Below are 26,268 nucleotides of genomic sequence, written 5' to 3' on the forward strand. Positions count from 1 at the left end.
ATTCCCCTATAGTGGAAAGTATCTGTTAGACAGATTGCTCCCCTTACCTTTTCTATTTGAGACAGTATTGCCCTGAGTTTGGGGTAAGACTCCACAGAGGCTAAATCACTATCATTTTTTTGACAGTAGAAAATAGCTTCCTGGAAGCTCAGGTTTTTATCCGGTACAAACCACAGCTCTGCTCCATCAACAACAAGTGGGGCTCCATGAATTCCGATTTCATCTATGCAGAAGAAATACCACATGCATAAGAAATCAATTTTGAAAAAAAAATCAGCTCTTTTTTTTTTTAATGTAGTAAGAAATTTCAGTTTGATATTGGGAAGAGCCAATACTCTGCATTCTCAGCTCTCTCAGAATCAAATTCTATCAGTCATGACCTTTGCTGGTATCAAACAGGTGTTACCATAGTAATGACAAAACTAATAAAAGATATAGTCTTAACAACTATACACACATAGCAGAAGAATACACAAAAAAAAAAAAAAAAACACATTTACCTGGTATGTACCACTCAGGTGTCTTTGGAGTGCTACCTGTCCAGAGAAAAAAAAAGTAATTGTCACTTCAAGTTCACCTTCTAACAAGACTGGTCACCAATAATGGAAGTGATGGATTATACTTTTGCTCCTCAGTATGCATGATGGAAAAAACAGGAGAGAAAAATCATACATATGTTTGACAGTTCAAAATAAGCTGCTGTAAAACTAATGGGAGTTTTGCATACCTCAGCCTTAAATATCTGTGGGCTTTTTCTCTTAAGCAGAATACAAGCATTAGTGTATCTACCAATATCTCCCCACAACAAGAAAGTTTAATAAACTTACTTTTTAATAAACAACTAAAGCATAAAAGTTTACTAGATTACAGCACTTTTCATACTGCGTGGAAAAACCTAGATCTGTGCAGCTACGCCAGGCATTATTTTGTATTCCCACCCCTCTGTCTCACTGCAATGACGAGCTAGTGCACCAGTTTTACCAGAAGGTGGCTGATTCACCTAAGGCTGAAGCAAACTGTACACTCAAGATGTCTGTGTTCATATAGTTATAAATATCACTACGAAAAATTAAGTGAAGTCCACAAATGCTGCAACTCAGTAGCTTGTATTGCCTCGCCTAATAAGAAGCCACTTCTCAGTTTGTAGACAAGAAAGAATATGGGAGCTGTGATACTGTTCATGGTCATTTTCTGATATAGCTTTGAATATTCTAAGTGGACATCTGTTTGTGACAGAGGCGAGACATCTCACATACTGTCCTCTTAACAGCTCAGAGAGGAAATGATACTGCTTGCAGTTTCAGTAGCTCAGCAATAAGGACAACTCAGTGGAAATAAATAATAAACTTTTTCATTTAAATAAATGGATGTAACTGCAGTTTACCTTTTGTTACCTGACAGACCCATTCAAGTTTAGCTTCACAATCAAAAGGCTTAAAGTAAAATTCCAGGTCTCTGCCTTCATGGAAATAAAATCTCCAAAACGATCTCCGTGAAAACTGAGAACTCTGTATGCAAGCAGAAACAGAGAACTGAGTTAGTATGGCATAGGCCTCCGAAATGTGAAATGAAACTGTACTTAAAAGCTACTTAAGCAAAGTCAATGTATTTCACTGTGGTGTTAGCCCCACAACTTATCTGGCAAAAAATGAGCAGGTACAACTTTAACACTTCAACTATAACTCTCCATGCTAGCCAAGCTTGTGAAGCGATTAGGTAAAGGGCTTAAGGTCAGTCTACACACAAATGTCTCTTCCTGCAATGTTGTTTCTTTGGGGGGTTTTGTAGCACACAAAGTCTCGCTGATGCTTATTTTTGAATTATCTCTTGCTACTCGTTGCCCTGAAATTATTCTCATGTCTGCTCAAAAGAAGAAACCATCTGAACTGGCAGAGAAAGAATGTTTCCTATTTAAAATTATTTCTTACAATCAAGCTTAAAATCTGATACCACTCTTGGTGATCTCTCCAATAAGGAGAATTTTCTGTCACTTAATGAAAGAACATGTCTATACCTAACAGGTAGGTGAGGGAGGTTACTATATTCACAGTGTTGCCTCCAAACTGCTCTTCTCTTGTCTAGAATTTTCAGTAGCTTAATGCTGACAGCTTCTTGGCCTGGTGTCATGAAGACAGCAGAAGAGAATGAGGGGAAATGTCTGTGAACAGAAGCAAAGGGATGCAACTACCCTCTCTTCCAGTAAATCCTAACAGCAGAGGTGATTCTAGTGAAGTTAAAACAAAGGATGGTATTGGAATAATCTTATAAAAAGTCACATGATGTTTCAGAAAAGTTAAAGGCCATTTTAAAATTCAAGCTATCAAGCCCAAATTAAGCAATGAAGAAGGTATTTAGGAATTAACCAGAGGCCTGACACTTTGATTAGAAACTGACACTGCACTTACAGTCTATTTTACAAGTAAATAAGGGAATACACACAATAAACACAAACACACACTATATCCTAGCTACTGCATTCACTTACTTCAGGTCACAAACATTTGCTTAATTAGCAGTTCAGAAAAAGTCACTGGTAGGGCTCAGTTTGCTTTTTTGTTTTAGACTCCACTTTACATTCTTGAATGTAATATACAAGAGATACATAGTACAGCATTATGCAAGAGAGAATAGCATTGTTATTAAAATATTTTGTAGTTCTAAAGAAGTCTTATGAAAGGTTATCATTAGCACAGCACTTGGTTCATGAAAAACTGCTCGAATAAGGGAAAATTTATAATAGGTGTATACTGACAAAGGGAACACTAGCAACTCTTTCACTATGCAAAGAAAGCATGTAGACAGTCAATATAAATTCAATATATGGCTGGCAAAAGTATTTTTTCCAAGCACTTCCATGTAAAAATATGCACACTGTTATAAAAATCCTTGAAACTAACCTTTAATGCAGCACAGTCTCTTGTATCATATTCATCTTCCAGATAATCGAGCGGCATAACAACACTAGTTACCTATCGGATGGACAGGATGAAAGAATCATTACCTCCCGGTTATTTTTGCAACAGTTATCCCCAGAGATAACTACTCAAACCTAGGATCCCACTACATTTATCACTATTAAAATGTGCGTTAAATGGCAGTTACTGGATTGATTTTGAGTTTGTGTACCTGTTACCTGGGGGAAACTCACAATTTCAGGCAAATATATCAGCTGCAGAGAGGAAGGCAACTTTGGAGCAGCCTGACTTATAAAGGAGATGAACCAATAAACTCTCCCCTCTGTTGTGGCATTGAAGACATCTTGTTTCCTACTATAGTTCTGCTAAAATATTTTAATGCTCTATTGCATTAAAATATCTGCATTAAAATGTCTCTATTGACAGAAATCGGGTCAACCTTATTAAAGATAAGTTTTTAACTGGAAATCTGCCTGGATGGCAGCTCTTAAGTGCACAATCTTCTTTTGAATTATTCACCTGTTGGAGGATCTACCATATTTTAACTATGATATTTACAAATTTACTTTCAATACAGTCCAAGCTGAAACAAATCAGGACATGATGTTTCCTAGTTAAAATTTAACTTACGGGCTTATCATCACTCCATTGCCAGGTTCCCAGAGAATCCGGACTCCTCTTATTCATTCCAATCCATACCCATCTGTCATTGCTGTAAATAAACAGGATAAAATCTTAAACCAAGCATATGGATCAGCTCATTTAACAGAAAGACTGACCTATGCCACAGCATTACTTAGGATCAAGCAGCAAAAGCAAAGGTTTACTACTGCAGGTTGCAGCAGCTCAAACTGAAAATGGGTGTTAAGGGCTAGGACCTGTTCTGCACTTCTCTCTAAGATCTATAGGTTGTCTTTCCCTGAGCACAGATTAACTACATTGGGTAATTCCTTTGTTTGCTGCATCACCACTTCATCTGTTGTCACTTGATATAAAGGTTTCTTTTCTACACTTGTCTTCCAGAATCACAAACACAGTGTTTATCTGTCTTAATTCTTTCTCTTGTCCATCTTAGGTCATCTCTCTCTACACCATCAGCTCAAATGTACTCTTCCTCAAAATACACAAAAACTTCTACTCATACAGAATAACTGGTTTCATATTCCCCTCAAATTTATCAGTGATATAAACAAACCAAGCATGGGCACATATTTCAATTATGCACCTTCATAAAAGAGGCATAGACATAAATGAGCACATAACACTACTGACTCTAATGCTTGCATAAAAGAATGGCAATTGATATTCCATCCCGTTTTACAAGATTATGATCAGAATTGTATTTTTTTCTAGATTTTACTTTTTCATTTTTTATAAGCTGGGGATGCTTAAAGACAAAATTTCAGCTATGCTCCAAGATACAAAGTTGCCCACAAAAAATAGGTTTACAATGTAAATACTTAAATCTGCAGTAACAGCCTTTATCCTACTCTTCACTATTGCTTATGATACTGTACATTGTGTTATAGGTAGTATAACACAATAAAATATATGCTAGCCAAACTGCAATGTTAGTTCTGTATTGGAACCTCTACTTCTCAAAGAATCAATTTTGTGCTACATAGTGAAGTTTATGATAATGCACCCCAGTCTGCTACACTGTCCAAGAAAGGCAACAGATACTTTACTGAAGGACGGTATCAGCTGGAAGCACCAGACCATGAGTTTTCTATGAAATCACAGACTACATGAAACCCTACTGCAACAGACCTGTGGAAAACACACTCTGATCCAAATGGTCTGACAGTGATAGTAAAGTATTGATGCCACAGTATAGGGCTCTTGGAAAACTATATAAGGAGTACTATTCCATAAATTCATGTTGTAGCAAATACAGAGACGGAATATAGAATATTTGAGGAAATGAGAGTTTAGGTTATTAACCAGGATTAAGGATTTTCTTGTCTAGCCTTGACAAAGATGGACAGGGAAAGGATGTAATTTTTCTTTAGAAGACTAAACCCCGAAGAAGAGAAGCTATTTGAGCAAAAGAAACGTCATGTCTGAAGGAAGCACAACTCAGAAATAAATCTAGGCGCAAAACTGCAAAGAAATGCATGACCAGCAGAGGTCAGAATTTGAAAAAATCTCCCCCAAAAAATTAGTGCTGAGAAATTTGAAGTGAGTTTAAGACAGAACTTGGAAAGTTTATGAAAGTAATGTTATTACACAGAGGGATGGACGCAGACCCAGGCTTATCTGCATAAGCAATGTTATGAAATCAAGGTGCAATGTTAAGAAATTCTTTGGCAAGACTGTGCCACTGCAATTCCATGTGTGTAAAGATGCTAAATTGAGCCTGAAATGGTTGACAGTGCAGCACCAACAAACAACATGTTAGCCAGAGTATGTGAAGGGCAACAACATCTTATTTAGGAGGGTTCCCACTGAAAAAAAAGCATCAGCCACCAACATACCTTTTTTTTCCCCCCCTCAACTCCAGTATCAATCTTCTGACATTGGTGTGACAGTGTGAGCACACTGCTGTGATCTTATCACACTGAACAGTCTTCTGGCTTTTAATGATATCACTAAGGAGCCTTTAAAGAACCTAAATGCCCTATACAACTCCATAGGGAAAACTGTGAGCCAAACACAGCTGTCAAGCACTTATGTGACTTTTGGCAATCTGCTTTTAGGATTTTATTTTCCTGTGATTGTTCTTTCCAATTATGCATGAGACATTGCTTAACCCTCCTCCTCCCCAAATCATCACCTACAGGCTTAGTGCAGTTTAAGCAACTGATCATCACAGAGGAATATCTACTAAAAAGAAAATTTGAGACACTTAGTTCAAAAGGTTCTGCAGTAATTATCTGAGGAACTAGAGCAATTTTTCAAAATCTTTCAACCTGTATTTGGCTTTTATGTAATGAAAAAAAAAAGAAACAAAATTAAAAGTGTGTCAGGTGAAGAATTTCTTCAGCTTATCTCCCAATTTATAATTACTGGCCTACAAACATAATATTTTCCAGCTAACTGGGCATTTAGACATGAATGCACATTTTTTGGTTCTTTTGGAACTGTTCAGACATGCCCATGAGCAATTCAGTAACTGCTACAGTATCCCCCACAGCACTTTGAAGCTTAACTAGAGCCTTTTGATAACCCTCTGAAATTATACTATCATCTCACCACAGAAAAGAATTATGCTAACTATTGAAGACAAGCATGAAATGGGACTCTCCTGCAACTAAGCTTGCAGCAAGGAATTTATTTGCTTGTACTTCAGGTGTCTGCCTCCACATTGCAAAGCATTTAAAACCCATCCTATGGGCTGCTATCAAATAGATTTATCACTGCCAGAATATTCTTTGAGCTATGTTACTGGAACTGCCTCTAAAACCTACATGATGCTGAGTTTTAAACCAAAAAAATGGGTCCAATTTGTGCTTTACAATGAACTCCAAGCTGATTAACAATGAAAGACCCTGAATCTCCAGCAATCCCTGCAGAATACCAGTGGCTTTTCTCTCAGAGAGAACTAAAACTTCATAAAACTCAATATTATGCAGAAGCAGAAAAATATAGTTCAGATTTATTGAAGGGAATATAAATCAGTAATTTTTCTACAGTCATATTCTAACTGCTGAAATAGAAAAAGGTCTTTTTTTTCCTGTCCCTTATGTCAGCTCCAATACAAGACAAAGAGCATAACTGAAGTTACTGTGGCTTGTAGCTCAACCTAGTTCTTGACACAAGGTAATATATACTTCTGGTCCAACTCCCTAGTGGCGCAATTTAAGACACCTTTTAAACCTAGACAGGGCTGGCTAAGAAATATATATGAAACCCACTGGACCCCTGCAACATGCTACTACCACTAGCTGAGCCTCCACCCTGCTAATCACCTACTCTTTATCAGCAGAAAAGAGCAACTCAGCTTTATTGCTGTTTTGGCCAGTGTGTTAGGTTTTCTCTTGCAAACTCAAACTCAAGTGTCAGAAAGATGCTTTCTAGATTCAGAACAACTGCAGCAGGAGACCTGTGCATATAAAAGGCAACAGATTTCTTTCCAGTAAGGTGTCCTCATTGAAATGTTATTTCTAACCAATCCAAGCTGTTACTCTATGTCCAGCGTCACTGCAAGCTGTAAGCTGCAGAATGCTGACAAAAACAATCCTAAAAGAACAGAAGCAGAACTGGATCTGCCCTGCCTGTATTATGTCCCTCAAAGTGAAAAGAGGTTATCTCCCATTTCTTCAAGACATGGAAAGGTTGGCAGGCAAATTCTATTTTCCTTTCCAATGGCAATTGCCCAACTTGGCTGGAGCAGTTTTAGCTCTTATTTGCCTCCAAGGTGGAATCCCAGTAAGGAACAGAATGGACTAGACAATCTGCCCTTTTCCTGGTGAACCAAACTGACTTTTGCTAACATTTAAAAACAAACAGTTTTCAATGAGTCACCAGAGAACTGTGTACAGGGAAAAATCCCGAAACCAAAGAAGCCAAGGTGTGGCTCCTTCCCCAAACTAAAATGAATGCACTGAATGAATAGTTTAGGTCAGAGTAAATGCAAGGAACATGGACAAACTGCATGCCAGTGCACTCCAGCAGCTAATCACACTAACATTATCTTATGATGATTTCTCTCAGCTACAGAAATTATTTGTTCTTGGTGAAATAATGCACTTGGTTTCCTCTCTTCTTTCTCAAATGAGCTTATTTTCAGACAAGTTACTCTTGATCTCCAAAATACTTCATATAATCACTACCTCCAAGTAATTTAAAAGCATAACTAAGTTAAACAGTTCATTATGTTATCTGATCAAACAAACATTATTTAAAAGACTTCAGTTAATATCAAATATTTCTGCAGTATTTCTGTTCAGGAAGTCAATCAATGCTTGAAAAGGGGTTAATCCAGATGAAAATACTGTGGTTTGGGTTATACCTGACACATGCAGTGACAGCAACACTGACTGCAAAGCCAATTTATACTGGGCTCAATATACTGCCCCTTATTTTAGTTCTGGTAGAATAATACTTCTTACAGGCTAAGTTCAAGTTTTCTGAAATATAGGAATTGCAGTAGCATTGTGTATCAGCAGACTTTCTGGAAAGACAGAAGAAGTTTCTGCCTTTAAATTCCTAACAAAAGAATAACCATTAACTATAATTAATACCTCAGATGGTCTGCAACCTGGAAAGTAGCTGGAAGTACTTGTAGGAAAACAAAGTAAGTTATTTCTCTATTCATGTTGCACAGTAGATTAGGTACAGTAAACTAAAAATCTGTAACTGCAAAACAGTATAAGAAGATATACAGGTAAAAATAATTTGTGCACTAATTTTTAGTCACTTTAGTAAGGAATCACGTGGCTTTTATACAAAGCTAAACCATCTATATAGAGAGCATACAAGTTTGATTTTGTCTCTTATTAACATAAACTGAGTAATTTTCATGACTTGTGCACTTCTAAATAAAGTTCAATGGGCTTTCAAGAAAGCATCTCTTCAGTCATCAAGTTTTAAAATGTAATCACAGTGTTGTATGTTGGCAGCTTTTGAAATAATCCTGATTTAGTTTGTTGATGAAAAAATTTAGTCAGACACTGGCAGCACTGGAGTTTAAGCTGGCAAAAGTTCCGAAAAACCATGCTGCCAATCAAAAAAAAACCTCAACAACATATTACACAAGGATCTGACATCACACCAATGCCTAATAAAGCTTTGCAGTGACAGTTCCTTCGATTAAAAATAGAGCCTTAGACTCATAAACTATGTAGCATAATTTGTTGATACAAGAAACCTCAACACACCCATCTAATGCACATACAGTGTTACTGCAGTTATGCCAAATGGGATCTGTGCCAACCAGACTGCTGGACGTTACATTATTCACATTTTCAAAAAACAGCACCCGGTTTAGTCAGGAAGCATTTCATGAATAAAGGTGAAACTTATCTGAAAAACTGAATAACAACTCATCTCTAAATAATGTATCAGTAAAGAATAGGAACAACTATCATCTAGTTGTGCCAAAATTCAGTGCAGAGAAGGAAACACTTTTATAACAACACAGACTTAAATTCATGTAATAGAAGATGCTCAAAGCAAACCTCTCTTTTCCTGCGCTTCCTCTGGCAATGTGAAACATTTGCCCAAGCTGTATTCCCCTGACATTTTCCAGGAAGGCAGTGACATGACCAACAGTTCAAATGCCATACCTAGCTGTTTTTACTGTGGTAAAGACAGTCGCCGCACACTAGCTCATACTTGCCACATCTGGGTTCAGCAGCAGCTTTTGCTATCTACTGCAGAATGCAACTAAAACCAAAATTTTAGCACATGGCTTGTTTGTTACCTGATTATTTTTCTCAGGATAGAATGAAGCACCTTGATTTCTTCCGAGTGACTAAAACTAGGCAGATGGCCTCCAAGTGCTTCGCAGAACCTTTCTGCCTCTTCCCAGGTCCTGGTTCGTAGCACTCGTTCACTGTGGAAGAACTTCACAACAGCCAAACATCAGAGTAGAAAACAACACAAGTGACAGCCTTTTTAAAACATTCTGTACTACTAAAATACGGCCACCATAGGCAGGAACGTATAAGCAGCATTTCCACAGGGAGAGAGCTTGACTTCTTAACAATTATTTTACTTCTTTTCAGTTTGTTTGACAAGAGCTGTTTAGCTCACAAAATTTGTTTCAAATGCAGCATACTCCATATGGCAGACTTTCAGTTTTTCTTTACCATAAAGTACCCAACTCATTCCAAAACTGCAACCAAATTTCAGGTTTTAAGGGATACTGTTCTTTCAAATTTGTGGTGAACTGCAAAGCCCAGTGTTCACTGAAACCAGGCCCATTTGGGTGCTACAGGTGACGAAAGTTCTTCAGCAAGCCCTTTGTTACCTGTATGTATGAGAGTTGCATATTTGGCTCACACACCTCAGCTAATGTAACCACTTGATGCCATTGACTTCAGTCCAAGACAATTTCCATCAGCTAAATCATGCACAGACATGCTACACTTGGTCAACAAGAGTTTTGGAGAAACTGCCAGCTGTCACATCCTATCAGCTACGGGACAGCTATGCTGCACATTGGCTAGACTCATCCTTTTGGGATCCTTGGCCACAGACTTGTTATTCAAGCTGAGTTCTCCTACTTTGCTACATGAGCTGTTTACAAGACACAGTTCATTACAGACACTGAGTCCAGAAATAATGAAAAAACAATCTAATAAACATCCTCGGTTTCAACTTGATTTGATTGTTAACAGAAAGGGGAAAACCTGCATTTCTAAGTACAAACCTATTTAAGCCACTCCAGCTAACAGCATGTCTGCTTACTTCCACTACTTACTTCAAAACCAGTAAAATACAGCTGAGGCTGCACTTTTTTAATAATGTTTGATGTCCATATTCAAACCAGAGAAAATCCCATCTCTCCTATTCACACTCTTAAGCATATAGAAAGGGAACAGAAAAGGACAAGAGCAGGACACCTATTCAGGTATCTCTGCATGCCAGCTGATGGCAGGCAGGCTAAGACACAGATGTGGCACCCTCTGTCAGCAGCAGGCTCCCGAGTCAGTAGCACAGGGCAAATGATGACAGCCCACTCAGCTGGCCACAGAAAGAGCAGGGAAAGGCATACTCCATCTTTCAGGAATCAGCAGAGTATGATGCATGAGAATATCTGGAGACAGTCAATCTGAATCAACGTAAATTCCTCCTCACAGTGTAAACCATCTTTGAAATACTCTGCAGAGCAGCCGTAAGCCACAAAATAGTTAATCACACGCTACAAGACAATAATGAACAACTAACATCTAATAGGAACTACATTTTACCTTATAGCATGCAAGGCCGGATCCATTGTGCCACCCAGGGGGACAGGGATCAGTTGGCTTTGGGAGTACTTCTGGCTTCTTGGGCAGCCCGATGTATTTTTTGCAGATAGAAAACGCTTTAGTGGCTTTACAGTCCTTAGTTTCCCACTTTCCAAGATACTTTCCACTGGGCATGGCCACACATCCTCCTGAAAACTCTAAGATTTAAGCCAAAGACATATTTAAAACTGTTGGCTGGTTGTCCAAAAAAATCCATGTATTTCTGAATAACGATTTTATTTCATGCTTAGAGTTCTGTAACATGGTACTCCAATGCTTGCTCAATGCAAGATAATAGTTTGGGGTTTTTTTTATTGTTAAATTTACCTGGTTGCAAGTAATTCCAGTTAGTATATGTCACAGCTTCGGCTTTTTCCCCATCCACTGTACCCCAGGAATATATTCCTGATTGGCCAATATCCTGCAAACCAGTCCAGAAGTATTTTTCTTCAACTTTGGTGTGTTTTCTAATTAGACTGTTTATAAATTCTTGTTCAAATCTGAAAATTCACAGATTACTTTGAGTCAATATTTGAAAGATACTGAAAACTACCGAGACAGTTTGAAAACTGGGCATATTATTACATGAGTAACTTCCAGTGGTGGTCCAGGCAGTCCAGTATTCAGCACAGGGTCAGCAGGCTGGGAATTCACATACTTCCGAGAAGCTGTTACATTGTAGGTTTACCATTGTCACACCATGGAAAACACAGTTTGCTAGTTATTTGAAAAAGCAACTGTATCTCTGTTTTTTCTTTATAAACCACTAGTTAGCATACAGAGGTTTTAATCTCTGACTGTATCTCCAGGATCATACTGTAAAACATACCCATAAATTACAGAGACGTGCTTTACCTGTTCATCACTGTAAGATTGCACTGTACTCCAAATGAAACTTCTGTTTTATAGATCTTGTAACAGTAGTTTCCATGTCTCTCCCATCCCTGGTTAGAGAACAACAAACACCTTTATACATTACAACCTTATTTAGGTATTATCAACAAGTGAAAATAAATAATTGCCAACATTGGTTGGTACCCCCAAGCTGTCACAGCTATACAAGAAAGAAATGTAGTGCATCACATACAAGGTCCTGTACCATCAACTCTCAGATTCAGAGTTCTAATAATGCAACCACAAGAATAAAATACACCACTGTTTCGCCTTGACTGTGCAGAGTCTTCTGACTGCTACATGCATTTTAGGGAGAAAGCACAAGGGTGACAGCCTAGTCCCATTCAAAACAATAGGAGTTTTCATGCTGTTCTATCAACACCAGGATTCAAACAGAGGAATACTACGAGGGAATTACTGTTTCTTTACTTCTGCAAAAAACATTTTATACTGAAAATGTGTGAACTTAAAAAATTTATCTATTATTCAAATCTTTTCCCCTGTATTTACACTGAAATTCTAAGGAACATTAATGCGTTACCTCTTTGCTAGCTTACCAATGCCACTGATGTCTGAACAGCACAGAAAGCTGTAACTCTACATGCTGTCACCCTCTGAAGAGACAGAGTACAAATACCCCAAGGTTGTGCAGAAAGATAAGGAGTAAGCATCTTTCCTGTTGCAGGCAATATGCCACACAAAACTGAACCAAAGAACTCTGATGTAACTACTAATACCATCCCAAGATTTTTCAAAACAGGAAAGACTTCTTTTCAAGCTTTATTTATGCTGTAACAAGTTAACAAACAAACAACAAAAACCACCCCCAAAAAAATCCCCACAACGGCCACCTCCCCGCCTTTCAAGTCAAAGAACAAAAATGAAAGCCAACTGTAACAGCAACCTAATCTTAATTATCAATCTCTGCATACCCTTATGTTGCAAAGTGCTTATTCTAAATTTTAAAACATATGTAAAGCAAAAACCACAGGATCAAATACCGCTAGCAATAATATACCTAGTAAAAGCAATCTTTTTAGTTTTTCAAACAAATTAATAGAACACATCTCCTTAGTCCAAGCTCATAATACTTTCCTCAATGAAAAGACTGGTAACACATCCAGAACCTGCTTAGGGAAATCTGAAATTTGGCTCATACTATATAACTTTTTCATCTTTTTTCATCCTTTGTCATGTAATGAAAATGTTCCACAGATTTTATTGTATAGGCAAGAAGGAAATGGGAAGAGCAGCAAGTGATTTTAAGCAGGTTTCTGAATCAAGTGAAAGTAAATAAAGATACAGACTTCCTATTACCTCTTCTAATGAACAACTTTCATCTGATTTTGTTTCATTCAAAATCTCTCCTTTTTTCTTGCACACATATTTCAATTTTTCTTCACAGGATTTGACTCTCCACTGTCCCAGCTGTGAGAAGGAAAGAAAAAAAAAAAAAAACATTTAAAATCCTAAAGTATGTCAGTTTCCATAGTGCAGGGCTGAGTTTTCATACAGGGAAAGTCAAAATGCCTCTAGCAAAAATACTTGGTGTGGGATGCCCTGGATTATATGCATTGGTGCATGTTTGGAAGGAAGAGAGAAAGCTGACAAATGTAGAGATAAGAGGATTCTGGACCATATCTGAAAAAAGGAAGAGAAGGCCAGGATGGTGCCAACTCCCTCAGATCAGGAAGCGAATGGGTGCAGAAGTGTGCTCAGCTTACTGCAGAGGTGGCAAGAAGGCATCTCAGAGTTACTTGGCACGTGAGTTCCACTGCCAGCCTGACAGCAGGCAGATGATTGCCTCAGTTTTCTACTAAATCTGGGAGATGGGATACAGCCTGCTTCTCTTTCCACTCAACTTTTTTGTCCTCTTTCCTCCACTCTCCCCTTGCTTCTTCTGTATAGTATATGCCCAGTGTCTGTCTTCTCTTACTTAAGTAATTCACTACTCATCCTCCGATAGGATGGCCCAAATTGGTCCTGGATATGACTGAAGTCAGGTTTTCCTTTTGATAGTTTCGCCTGCCTCCTTCCTAGCTCTCTGCCACAGACATGCAAGAATATGGAAACACAAAATGCAAAGTGACTAGGATAACTGGGCGGACAACAGTCTCACAGCTGTGAGCAATTTCTTCCATTTGTTGCAATACACCGTTACCAAGTGCACCAACCCAGATTATTTTAAGAAATCTGCTTGTCAAATAGTATTATCTATATTTTGAAGATTATTCCAAAAATGCAATCAGTTATCTGCTTTACTCCCCCTCTTTGACTTTCACACACATCAATGTTAACTCTACTACGATGGAAAAAAACCTAAAAACCCCACCACTGTATTCCTACCTCGCCTGAATATGATACACAGTTAGGAGTGCTGTTAAAAGGAACTTTCGGTTCATTCTGAGCCCAGTATGTAAAAACCACAGCTGAATGATCTGACCATTTGAACAAGGTTGGTACATCTTCATTCATGAGACCCATCCACATTTCTTCTTTAGCATCTGTAATTTAGAATTAGGACAGCACTGTAGTTTTAAAATAATGCTCAAACTAATTGGAAAGGAATGTGAAATTAGCAACATTATGGTTTTATCACTATACTGCACACCATAAATGCCAATCTTTTCCTTGCAGCGAGAAAGGGGATTTGAGACAAGTACACTGTATATTCTTGTTTCTTAAATATATATTCATAAATATGAGTAAATTTCATAGAGAAGGTAGCAAACAGGAATTAAAAAAAAACCAACAGAAATAATGAACACACAACCAAAAAAAAGCTCAACCAAGTTAAAGTTTTCGTGTGCAGATTAAAACATATGACCATGAGAAAATTAAACACCAGGTATTAGGTAACTAGAAGTAGATTAGCCTTGTAAATAAATAAATAAATTGATCAAACAAAACAAGTACTAACACAGAAGGCCTGGACCTGAACAATACCACTCAGTACTGGCCTGGGTACAAGCCCAGCATCAGCACCTTCATTTAAAAGCTGGAGGTTATGACAATCATATGTTAGAACATGAAAAGTGGTCTGTAATTTATGGTGTGCAGCACCTGCTGCTTGACCTTTAAAAGTATCCCAACTCACCATTATGAAGCTTTGTAACAACCAGTTCAACATCTGCTAATGAGTGTATGCTGATGAGATTACTCTTATTTGTCTTGCACAATTCATCTGCTGTACTCCAAGATGCCTCGCTGTTTATCAGCATGTAGCAAAAACCATTGTGGGGAAGCCAGCCTGAATCACAGCGAGTATCCAAGTGTCTCCAAAACTCTAACAGTGAGAAGAAACAGAATTAGAGGCTTTTGTTTCACATTGGCTAGTGTAACGGGTTAGCATTTTCTTCATGTTTGAAATCATGAAGCACCTTGAATACAGCCAGAATGCAGCAAACAGAACGTGTTCACATCTCTTCAGGGCTAATGGTTTAAGAAAGGGTCACAGTTTAGTCAAGCAGACAGAAATGACTGAGCAGCATTATGGGGATTCATAACATTCTGGGGCCATGAAGTAGGCAGAAGGAGAGTGAAAGTAAAAAGCTGGAATGCATTACATTAAGCTGGTCTTAGTACAAGCAAAATGTTCAGAACTGCGAACAAGATTTCAAAAGCAGTTAAAGGCAAATCAAGTTACTTCACTGCAGTACAGCAGCTTAAAAAAAATAATGCTGTTTTGTACTGTTTGCACTTTAATGGAGCATTATTATTTATATGCAGTACTATGTGTAAGACCTATTTTGAATAGCTCACAAACAAATGCTTAGTTTTAAATATTCTTTTCTTCTAAGCTAAGATATTCAAGAATTCAAGCTGCTTCTAATGCATGCTAACAAAAGGATATACTAATAGTTTTTCTGGTTTAAAACACACTATAAAATACTCTGACCACAAGAATTTTGTTCTTTAATTAATAAAACACTGAATAAATACTTGTAACAGCTCCACATACCCCACTGAGGAGACAGAGAACAGATAAGGATGGTTAATTGACAACTAGTTTTCAAGGGATCATTTAAAAACTTCTATCAGTTTAAACTACTTATTATTGTCTTCTCCTGAGGGAGCTGGAAAGAATGTGCATTAGCCAGAGACACTCAATGACACTTCCCACCTCCACAACACAGCTTAATCCCTCTTATTCTCTAGTCCTCCCCCTCATCCAAGGACAATCACCTTCCAGTAAAAGTTTTCTCATGAGAGCCCCACAAGCATGAGCCCCGGAAACTCAGAAAGGCCAAAACGTACATGGAAGAACAGGCCATGGATATGGGAAGGACCGGACATCCAGGTGTAGGCAAATGTCCAAAAGCATGGAAGCAGTTACACGTCACAGCTACACTGTAAATACTGAAAGACTGTATGTGTGTGTGTATAGGGAGAAGAGAATAAGTATTCTTGCAAAAACTGTTACAGATACAGTAAAGATTACACACTGGGCATGCCATCAACTCTTGCACTCTGATTTCCAGTTCAGTTCTGGGCCTGGTTCAAAGACAGTAAAGATCACTTAACTACTTCTATTTGAATTCAACAGATTTTGATCCAAGCCCCAGGTAGGTCCCATTTTATGTCAAAACAAGTCAGCAATGAGATGAAGAAGATTCAAGTTGCTATTGCCAGTTCTGGACTTTCAGCAGCATGCAGGAGAATGTGATGAAAAGGGCAGCACACTCCTGGGAAATGATTTATGTGTGAATGAAAAAGGTGCAAAAAGTGAAATAGAATCATAGAATAGTTAGGGTTGGAAAGGACCTCAAGATCATCTAGTTCCAACCCCCCTGCCATGGGCAGGGACACCTCACACTAAACCATCTCACCCAAGGCTTTGCCCAGCCTGGCCCTGAACACTGGCCAGGGATGAAGCATTCACAACCTCCCTGGGCAACCCATTCCAGTGCCTCAGCACCCTAACAGGAAAGAACTTCCTCCTTATGTCCAATCTAAACTTCCCTTGTTTAAGTTTTAAAATCTGTTTGTGATGCATCATCCTGACACCAAAGGTAGAGAGTTTGCTTCTGCTCTGGTAAAAATCCCAAGCTATTGTCAAAGTGCTTTGGCAGAGATGCCTCAGAAGTCTTGGGGATGGAAAACCAAAAAACAAACAAACAAAAGGCGTAAACTAGGAAAACAAATACTAAAAAAAAACCCAAAACCCTCCATAAGTGAACATTACACTCATATTAACGTACAAAAACAAAAATGCAAGCTGTCCTACCTGGGAGGCTCGGACCTTCATTGAGTGACTTCTTGCAAATATACGGAAGTGGAGTCCCACAGTGGTAACTTTGCCACTGACCTGAGGCAGCATTCATCACCACACAACTAGTCCCATCCAGTGGGGACAAACTCTGCATATCTATGGACAGGAACAAATAAAAAGAGAACAGTACAAGTTATCAAATAGTAAGGCAGTAGTGACTGCTGCTTTTTTTCTACTACTTTTCAATACAATAACAACATATTTTGCATAGTACAGGCCCTTGTGTCTGAAGAACGTAACTTGCTTTGAATGGAGGCACCTGTCCTACCGTAGGTCCCATAGAAAGTTTTTTGTAAGAGAGTTTCACAGTCAAGGAATCTGGACTTCTTTTCTAGTGTTTAATCATAGAACCAGAAGGAATGTTCTATTTACAATAAAACAAACCCTTGGCTGAGCACTTTCCCAGACTAGAAATATCTCAGGGGAGAACCCTTTGTGCTGCCCTCAGTTTCCTTTGGCAGTCCCTTTCCCACCCCACTACAAACACAGCTCTGCACTCTCAGTGCTAACCCTAACTCGTACCTTAACTCGAGAAAAAACCACGAATTAAAAATATCACAGAGGAGAACCCTTTTTTACAGTCCTCAGCTTCTCTTTGAGCCCCATTGCAATGGAACTTTTTTGGTTTCTCTTCCTTTTGAGCCCCAGTACAAACCTGAGCTGTGTCCTATGCAGAGTATCCCGCTTTCCCCTGCACTGGGTTTGCTCAGTGTCATACAAAAGGCTAGAGTGAATCTTAGTTCTTCAAGGGAGAGTACAACAGTCAGGGCCAGCCTCCTTTCAGACGTGTACAGTGAAAGAACACCAAGTAATAGGTACAAACTGCAGCTAGCAAAATTCCTGTTAGATACCAGTAAGTATTTTTCACAAGGAGGGTAGACAATAGTGTGTCTGCCATGACTGAAGATTAAATTATACCACTGTAACTCAGGATAGTTTAGTCTCCAGCTCTGCATTACAGTTCTAAAGTGTCATCACATTTTCAGAAGAAGATGTAGCCAGCAGTACAAGTCCAGAAAAGAACTTAACCTTTCCAAAACCCAGACCGCCTTTGAAAAATCTCATAGAAATTTCTTAGTAAAGCTTTCAAAGAAGGAAGAGAAACCACTTAACTTTTCACAGAATTCGTGTTGCAGCACGATTCTAGAAACTGAAACTCATAGAAAAATAGGATTCCAGTTTAGAAAAGTCAAATTTAGCTTGAAAGATGGAACAATATTAGCTTCAGTATTCCTGATTATTATTCCTCCAGGATTCTCATTTATACTTATCTGTGGTGTATTTGTGAGAATATTACAAATACACACTGAAAATTCCAAACAAACAAGAGTCTTGCCAATTCTACTAGGAACTTGGGAGTAATTAAAAGAAGTTTTTTTAGACTTCTTTCATCTTCACCTCAATACAAATTTAAGCAACCTTGAAGTTTTAAAACACAAGTCAGTCTTCTAGGTAATGTCAGTCCTCACACAGATGCCAACAGTTGTAATATTTGAGGGAAGTCAATTCCATTACGCCATTCTGTCAGTGGGAGGAGAAATATAGAAGATGAGGAAGCTGTAGATACCTTAGTAAAATAAACCTCAAAGATACTATTTTAAGTTTTTGGGTTTTACAGATTTATTAACCTAACCATCCATAAATACAGAATGAGTACAGAAAGATTCATTCCCTAAGGAGAAAAGATGCTTCACAACTTCTAACAGAAATGTGGTAACAATGATTGTTCTGAAGAAGCCCAATAGAGAGGGGTGTTAGAAAGAAAAAAAAAAGAAAAAAGGCGGGGGGGGGGGGGGGGGGGGCAAAGCAGAATATTAATGTTAATGTTGTGGATACTGTTAATACCACCCAAATCATTACCTGGATGCCAGTTGAGAAAATTCAAAGGCTTGTGATCTGACCACTGCCAACCTCCAGAAACGTCCAGTTGATTTAAGCCAATCCAAAAGATCTCAGCAATGTCATCCTTAGCTGGAGAGTTTTGGGTTTTTTTTAAGAAAACAATTAGCATAAAATGTTCTCTTTAATTGGTCTCCTTTAAATTAAAAATGTGATCTGAAAGGACATGCATCTGAGGAAAGAAAGATTGCTACTATAATCAGTCATGCAAATTTTCTTGACCTGAAGAGGAATTCACCCACACAAGTTCTAATGCATTCATATGTTTGTCCTTTGGTTTTATATTCCCAAAGGTACACTGACAGTTCCTCCAAGATTGGACATCACTGAAGATGATTTCATAGCAACAAGTGGGTAACATACTGCTAAGACACTAACTGCCATTCTGGCCCATATCTGAGATTCTGGGGACGTTCCTCATTATAAATATAAGCAACAGCTAACGACTATAATGAAATCACACAGATAATTTTTTTAGAAGCCTCTAAAGTGAGATTAGCAGCTTATTGTTGTCAGACAAATGAAAGCACCAATGCATTTTAAGTACAATCAACTTTTAACCCTGAATTTTAAGAGAGAAACTAAAATACTGTCTACACTTTATGTTAACTTGTCAAGATTTCCTGATATTAGTACATGAATAATTACACCTACCTTGTATGTAACTTAATTCAGATCCATCTTGGATGCTAAGTAAATCTCCCCCTTGCCTTTGACATGAAATATAAGCTTCCTTCCAAGAAAGAGCAGACTGTGTATTAAACTGGTAGCAACTTTCAGACCCTGGATCATGTTTCCAGATATCATGACAACCATCCTCTGTTTAAAGGAAGCAGAAAGTACTTGTAACTACAACTATACTGAAACATCATGAAAGTTGCAAAAGAAAAAATGTAATACTGAAGGTCTATCAATTTTTATATTGCTAATCACATATATTACAGAGTAAGCATGCAGTGACTGTCCTGTCAATGCTGCAACAGAAAAGGGACCTGCTTTTACCCAGCTTAACAGCAACATGCTACACCAAGGTGGAGCCATACACACATGAAGTCACAGAACACTTTTAGGACGTTTGTTTAGAAACCCAACATGCCTGGTTGTAAGCAGATTCCCCATTTTCCATCACGAGTATAATCTTCAGATGTGGCGCACCATTTTCCACCCATATGTGTTTCATCTTGAATGCAGTCATGATGCCACATTTTATTATACAGAAAGGGGAACTCACAGGGTTTTCCATAGGAGTTCCCATCTTTGGTATAAACCTCTGCAGGAAAAAAATAAAATAAAATTAAAGAAGTAATTGTCTAGGGGAGGAAAGGACAGCAAATCAGTATTACTGCATGTCCAGACGTAAGTTAAAAGCATGCAAATCACACTCATGGTCTTAAAACACTGTACCTTGTTACAGATAATATACAGCAATGCCAGAACAGAAAGAAATGACAGGAAAACATTTTTCTGTACTTTTCCTTCTGAGTGCGGATAACACAGCAGAAATTTGTTTCCCCTTTCCTGGTAAGTTAGGGATAAATACATTGGCCTGTTGAAAGCCAGGTGGTTTGCACCAAGCACTACAGAACAAGGCTCTATGAATCGACACATACACATTTCAAACACAAATATTTCAAACTGGAGTCTACTAGGCTCTTCAGAGTGACCCCTTCGAACAATTCACATACAAAGAAAATTCTGCTCTTAAAGTAAAGCAAGTTTTCACTACTTCTTCCAGCAAGCATGAGATTTCAGATGAGACTGGCTTCCACGGCACGTGAACAGACTACCAGAACAAAGCAAATGGATAGTTCCTGACAGCCCAAAAGGATGCAAGCTTGCTGCATGCACTGAATTTGATTGTACAGCTTACCAGCAAAGAAAATGTCCTCAAATACCACTAACAGTGAAATTCACATTGCTGTGAAGAGGGCAGCATCAGCTCTGACGAAAGGTGGTTGATATTTCATAAATAAGCTCTCACTAAAATATGGGAGGGGGGATTTAAAGTGAAAGAAAGCCACTTGATAACACAACTTCTTCAGTTGTGCATATTTACTTTTTATTTTAAAAAGTTCAAGTTTCCTACTTGAATATCAGTATCTCTCTACAGCAAAACTTTCTATTGCTTTTCTGATTGGTCTTTTCATAGGATGAATTTTAAGAGTCTACTGCCATAGACATACAGTAAAAAGCTCTGAACAAAAAAGAAAAAAGGAAGAGGGAAAGGAAAGGAAGAGGGAAAGGAAAGGAAGAGGGAAAGGAAAGGAAGAGGGAAAGGAAAGGAAGAGGGAAAGGAAAGGAAGAGGGAAAGGAAAGGAAGAGGGAAAGGAAAGGAAGAGGGAAAGGAAAGGAAGAGGGAAAGGAAAAGTCCTCCAAACCCCTGTGCAAACTTACCATGGTAAGGATACTGACATATAACATCAGAGGAATTGTTGCTTCGCCATTGGTCTGTTGCATTTATGCTTGCAGTTACATAGGTACTCTTGACAGTCACTTTGTACTGTGATGCACCGACGATGGAAGCATCTGCACATCGCCACCACAGCATTAGTTCTGAGTTACAATCAACCATTTTCAGGCGAGACAGTGATGTAGTGAATATATCAAGTCCCAGGCACTGCTTGGACCCCAGATGAAAGAGGCGATTCTGGGATACCCATTTCCATAAAGCTTCACTTGTCTCCTTGCAGTCATCTATCACTATCCGTGAGTTTTTAACATGTATGCACTTGTTCAATGTGTCATGGCGAATGGTAAAAGCAGCACTGCCTGCATAAGAACAAACAAATATCCACGTATCATTCAGTATCACTTTCACAGAAGTTAATTTTTAAAAGTGTAATCACATTGAGACATGCTACCAGGAAAGTACAGCTGTTTGTACATTATACTATCTCTTTCGTATAAGCCACATTTTCCTACTCTACTGAGTATTCTTTACTTTCTCTTTCAAATTCATTATAAAAAGAGGGGAGATAAAATGAGACTGTTTTCCAAGTCCAATCCTATCAATGAGAATTCCTCCTTTAACACATACTGATTAGATACCCCATAGCAGCCTTCCAGTATGTGAAGGGGGCCTATAAGAATGCTGAGGAGGGACTCTTCATTAGGGACTGCAGTGATAGGACAAGGGGTAACGGGTTAAAACTTAAACAGGGTAAGTTTAGACTGGATGTAAGGAACAAGTTCTTTACTGTAAGGGTAGGCTGCCCAAGGAAGTTGTGAATGCTCCATCACTGGCGGTGTTCAAGGCCAGGTTGGACAGAGCCTTGAGTGACATGGTTTACTGTGAGGTGTCCCTGCCCATGGCAGGGGGGCTGAAACTAGATGGTCTTAAGGTCCTTTCCAACCCTAACTATTCTGATTCTATGATTCAGTGATCAACCCCTGATTAATTTGCAAGCTTACTGGGTAAAGAATCTTGTCTTCGTACCTATCTGCATGTTACCTGCTGTTATATACTATAATAATGATTTTCACTTAGTAAGCACTGTTTGGTTTTTTTAACTGTGTATCACATACAATACACAGCATGACAGGCTCATATGTGATCCAGTGTGTGGGTGCAGCTGCAGTATTGCTAAAATAACTGGCACTGCTTTTGGGAGCTTTAAAATGAACACCCCACCAAAGATGCCACACAAAGATTTTCTAAATGGTAGAGGAACCCTAGTTTTACTTTCAGTTGTGATGTAGCTTGTCATTAAAAAAAACAATAAAATTTTATAAAGCACAGTATACAATTTTTAAAATATATGTATCGCTTTACTGATACAAGCTGATGCCCCTACCAGTGTAAGAACACCTTGGACAAGTGGCGGTAGGTTTAGCTAACCAAGAAAAAGCAGCCCTGAATCTATTTTAATGCCACAATAAATACAGCCCCACAGTACAAACTTTCACTAACCAGGTTGAAATGGACCTTGACTGTGCAAGATCCACAAGGCTATTACTTTGCTGTTTTAAAGAAGGAATCTGCTGAGTAGTGTTTTGTGTTTAATAGTAACCCACTGTCAATCACATTCCTACTGCGTTTTTTTAATATGGCTTAATAACAGGTTTGGCTGAACAGCAAGGAAAATATTCAGTGATATTATGCAGTGAATTTTACCACTACTTCCCTGCATACTAGTGAATTTTCTACTGTGTATGCACCAAACAGTATCTAAATAGTACTGAGCTGGTCAAACCGTAAAGAAGAATCTCTTAAGTTAGCCACTTATGGGAGTGACTTTTTCTAAATACCTCACTTCAATCAACCATCTCTTTCATCGTGTTAACTAAATAAGACATTTTAACAACCAAACCTGCTTTTTACCCTGTGCTTTTTCAGCACTATATCTGCTTTTTGCTATTTATTCTCCTCTCCAGACTTTCTTCTTCTTTTCGGGTTTTGTAACATTACCGGCCTCTTCTCAGATCTTCCCTTTTGTTGTTCTCCTTTCACAACCCTCATTCTGACATCAAAAAGAAAAACACTTTTTAAAAATTTTATGGCAGAACTGCTGCTATCTCAACGAAATCTCTCTGTACAGCAATTTACTAATACTGATGCTCCGTCACTCCAGCACTCTGGCCATGAAGTTTTACCTGACATCTTTAACTACAAACCCGAGCCTATTACTGTCAAAAGACATAAAAACATGTGACGTGCAACTATTTAGCAAAGCGTTCAACCACATTCCCAGCAGCTCTCAGCGACCTTTGGCTGGCAAGAACTTAGTCAACGTGAAACTCTTTCACCTGCTTTCTAAAAGAATAAGCTTCCTTCCTCTCTGTCCGCGCACACAGCGGGGAACGAAAACGACCCTTGACGTCCTGCAGGGGCCCTGCCTCAGCTCGGGTTATTTCTCCTCCCGAGGTAACACGCCGAAGAACCGCCTCCCTTCCACCGCTCCGCACCGCTCGGCGCTGCCTCGGCATCGCGGGAACCGGGAACGTGGCACCCGGAGGCGGCGGGGCAGCGGCTGCTTTCGCGACGCCCCAGGAAGAAGCTGTGGGGGGTTTCTTCCCTTCCCCTCTAGCGCCTTCTCCTAAGTTTCGCACACTGTTTCCACGCAGTCGGACTTTGTCTCCAAGCGCAACGCACGGAGGAGCCGGGAACCGTCGGGGCGGAAGGCCCGCCACAGCGCCTCCTTTCCCTCACAAGCGCCCGCCGGGGTGGGAATGGGCCTTCCACACCCCTTGCGCCGAAGCGCACCCGCGCAGCGCTGCCCTTCGCAGGGCAGGCGCCCGCCTTACCTGAGGGGTCCCGACGGGCGACGCAGCAAGCGAGGAGGCAGGCGAGGAGGAGGCAGGCGAGGTCGCAGCAGGGCAGGCAAAGCCCTGCCGCCCGCGCCATCCTCGCACCGCGCGCAGGCTGCGCGGAGCGGGCGCGGTGCCGGGCTCGAGCTGCCGGAGCGTCGCGCCCGCCGCCGACTGGCCGGGACCGCAAGCAGCCGGCCCGGATTGGCCCGCTCCGAAAGCGTCACTTGTTTCCAGGAGAGGAGCGGCCCCGGGTTTGAGGCGAGGTGTGGGGCGGGGCCGGGCCGGGGCGGTGGCCGGGTGTGAGGGGTCGGGGCACCGGGGAAGGGAACGGCAGGGCTCGGCCACCCCGGGCGGCGGGGGAGACACGGGAAAGGGAAGGGGAGTCAGGAGTGAAGAGGAGGAGTAAAGATGGAGAAAACTGAATGCTGAATGAGGACAGGGGTTAAAAAAGGAGGGAGGGAATGAAAGGGAAAAGGAAGGAGGAAATAAATGGTGAAAACACGAGGAAAATAGCAAACCGGGCCTAATTATCACTTGGTAATTAAAGTTAAAACTAAAGTTTTTAGAAGTTGGGAAATAAAGGGAAGGTGAAAGTGCTAAAAGTGAAGAAAAATCAAAAAGTGAAGAGAATAAAAGCTAGAATTAATGACAGCATACACTGAAGTAAAATGCTTAAAAATTGGTGAAATAACACAGTTTCTAAAGGTTACCTTGTGCTACTCATTCCTGTCGGGCTGTGAGGCCATGTGCTGGCCATGCTTAGCGTGACAGCCCTGACGGCACTGGGAGCCAGGCCAGGGGCTGTGGGGTAGGGACAGGGGCTGCTGCCCTGCGTGGGGTCAACTGAGGGACCTGGTGTTACTGTAGGGTCCTTCCATGCCGCATCATCCCTTGAGTCAGGGAGGGGTTGACAGCACGGGGCCGTGGCCCTCACCACCATGGGGAGCATCAGGGACCCCACGGCCAGGCACCACTGCTCTTCCCTTCCTCCCTCCCTCCCTCCCCATCCCTCCCTCCCTATTGCAGACCTGCCTCTGCAAATTTGCTAACCGGACCTTTGCAAAGCTATCGAGAGAACAGAAGCAGCCCAGGTAGCCTTGCCATGCTTTCTTCGAGTTTTATGGGAGGTAGCAGCTAAAATTGCAATTGTCTGATCCTTTTCTGCCAGGGAAAGGGGGCGGGAGGGGGGATGAGACTGGGAGCAGTTGAAATTACTGTTGCTGCAAAAATTATGATGCTGTCTACAGGAAGATACAGAAACCAAAAATAAAAGCACAAAGACACAGAGAACCAGTTGGCCTGAAGGAGGAAAAGCGAAATAAGGGAAACTGACAAAAAGTGTGTAAAATAAAGTAAGCTGTTTATAGCTGCGTGTTGCAGGATTCAGTGCTGACCTGTTAAAGGCTGTACAGCTCGAACCCCAGCTGTGCAAGAAAGTACTTGCAGAGTCACAAGAAAAAAAAAAAAAGTTGGCTAGGAAAATCTATTCAGATTAGACTTCAAAGAGCAGTTATTCAGGAAAAGAAATACTAGATTTTCAAAAATAGGGGAAGAGCAATGTGAAGTCTGTTTTATGTGTTTCAAATATGCCCATCTGGACAGCCAAAGACTGCAGAAGTTGAGGGTGTGCCAAGCTGGGAATTGGGCAGAAAGAAATGAACAAAACCAGGCATCTGTAAGTGAGCAAATGTTCTCTCCAGCTGGAAACCACAGACCAATACCTGGCTGCCGAGGCAGGGACTATGTGAAAAATCAGAAATAAGGTTCGGATAGAGAGGGGTCCATAGCTGCAGCAAAATCGATGCTGTGCTACCAGAAACAGTTTGTTTTCCGGAAAAGCAAAGGTTCAGAGTCTCCACACAGAGTGTGGGAGGCAGAAATTCCCCACCGGTGAGCCTGATACAAAAGCAAGCTATTGAAACTAAAATTAAATATGTGGTGGGATGGCGTATCTCTTTTTAAATGAAACATCACAGCAAGAACAGCATGTGTGAACCCTGCATGCCCATGAACCTTTCTGAATGTGTGCTGCTTTCGGTGTAGTCAGTGACCATCCCAGTTTTGCTATGGAGAGTAGTGAAGAGCTTAACCTTGAAACTAATAGTGTTCAGTGCATATTTACTGACCATACATGACCAAC

General features: G+C 40.0%; 1 protein-coding gene and 1 long non-coding RNA gene across 2 annotated transcripts in view; one reads left to right on the forward strand and one right to left on the reverse strand.

The window, feature by feature from the left end:
- LY75 (lymphocyte antigen 75) overlaps positions 1-24,354 on the reverse strand; it is a 47,753-nt gene extending 23,399 nt beyond the window's left edge. Inside the window, exons 1-18 of the mRNA XM_065671671.1 lie at positions 24,123-24,354; positions 21,273-21,647; positions 19,975-20,148; positions 19,533-19,697; positions 18,840-18,950; positions 16,935-17,075; positions 14,805-14,993; positions 14,054-14,211; positions 13,025-13,135; positions 11,669-11,757; positions 11,141-11,313; positions 10,775-10,971; positions 9,283-9,425; positions 3,546-3,627; positions 2,898-2,969; positions 1,385-1,508; positions 501-536; positions 48-223 (exon numbers count right to left, since the gene is read on the reverse strand). Coding sequence (XP_065527743.1) covers positions 48-223; positions 501-536; positions 1,385-1,508; positions 2,898-2,969; positions 3,546-3,627; positions 9,283-9,425; positions 10,775-10,971; positions 11,141-11,313; positions 11,669-11,757; positions 13,025-13,135; positions 14,054-14,211; positions 14,805-14,993; positions 16,935-17,075; positions 18,840-18,950; positions 19,533-19,697; positions 19,975-20,148; positions 21,273-21,647; positions 24,123-24,222 — 2,616 coding nt within the window. The 5' untranslated portion in view covers positions 24,223-24,354. The remainder of the gene's footprint in view (positions 1-47; positions 224-500; positions 537-1,384; positions 1,509-2,897; positions 2,970-3,545; positions 3,628-9,282; positions 9,426-10,774; positions 10,972-11,140; positions 11,314-11,668; positions 11,758-13,024; positions 13,136-14,053; positions 14,212-14,804; positions 14,994-16,934; positions 17,076-18,839; positions 18,951-19,532; positions 19,698-19,974; positions 20,149-21,272; positions 21,648-24,122) is intronic.
- Positions 23,591-24,837, forward strand: LOC136010459 (uncharacterized). The gene is made up of 2 exons (XR_010610879.1): positions 23,591-23,742; positions 23,943-24,837. It is a non-coding gene; the product is annotated as an uncharacterized LOC136010459 (long non-coding RNA).
- The last annotated feature ends 1,431 nt before the right edge of the window (positions 24,838-26,268 follow it).

Source organism: Lathamus discolor, chromosome 3 (assembly GCF_037157495.1).
Source record: "Lathamus discolor isolate bLatDis1 chromosome 3, bLatDis1.hap1, whole genome shotgun sequence".
Classification (NCBI taxonomy): domain Eukaryota; kingdom Metazoa; phylum Chordata; class Aves; order Psittaciformes; family Psittacidae; genus Lathamus; species Lathamus discolor.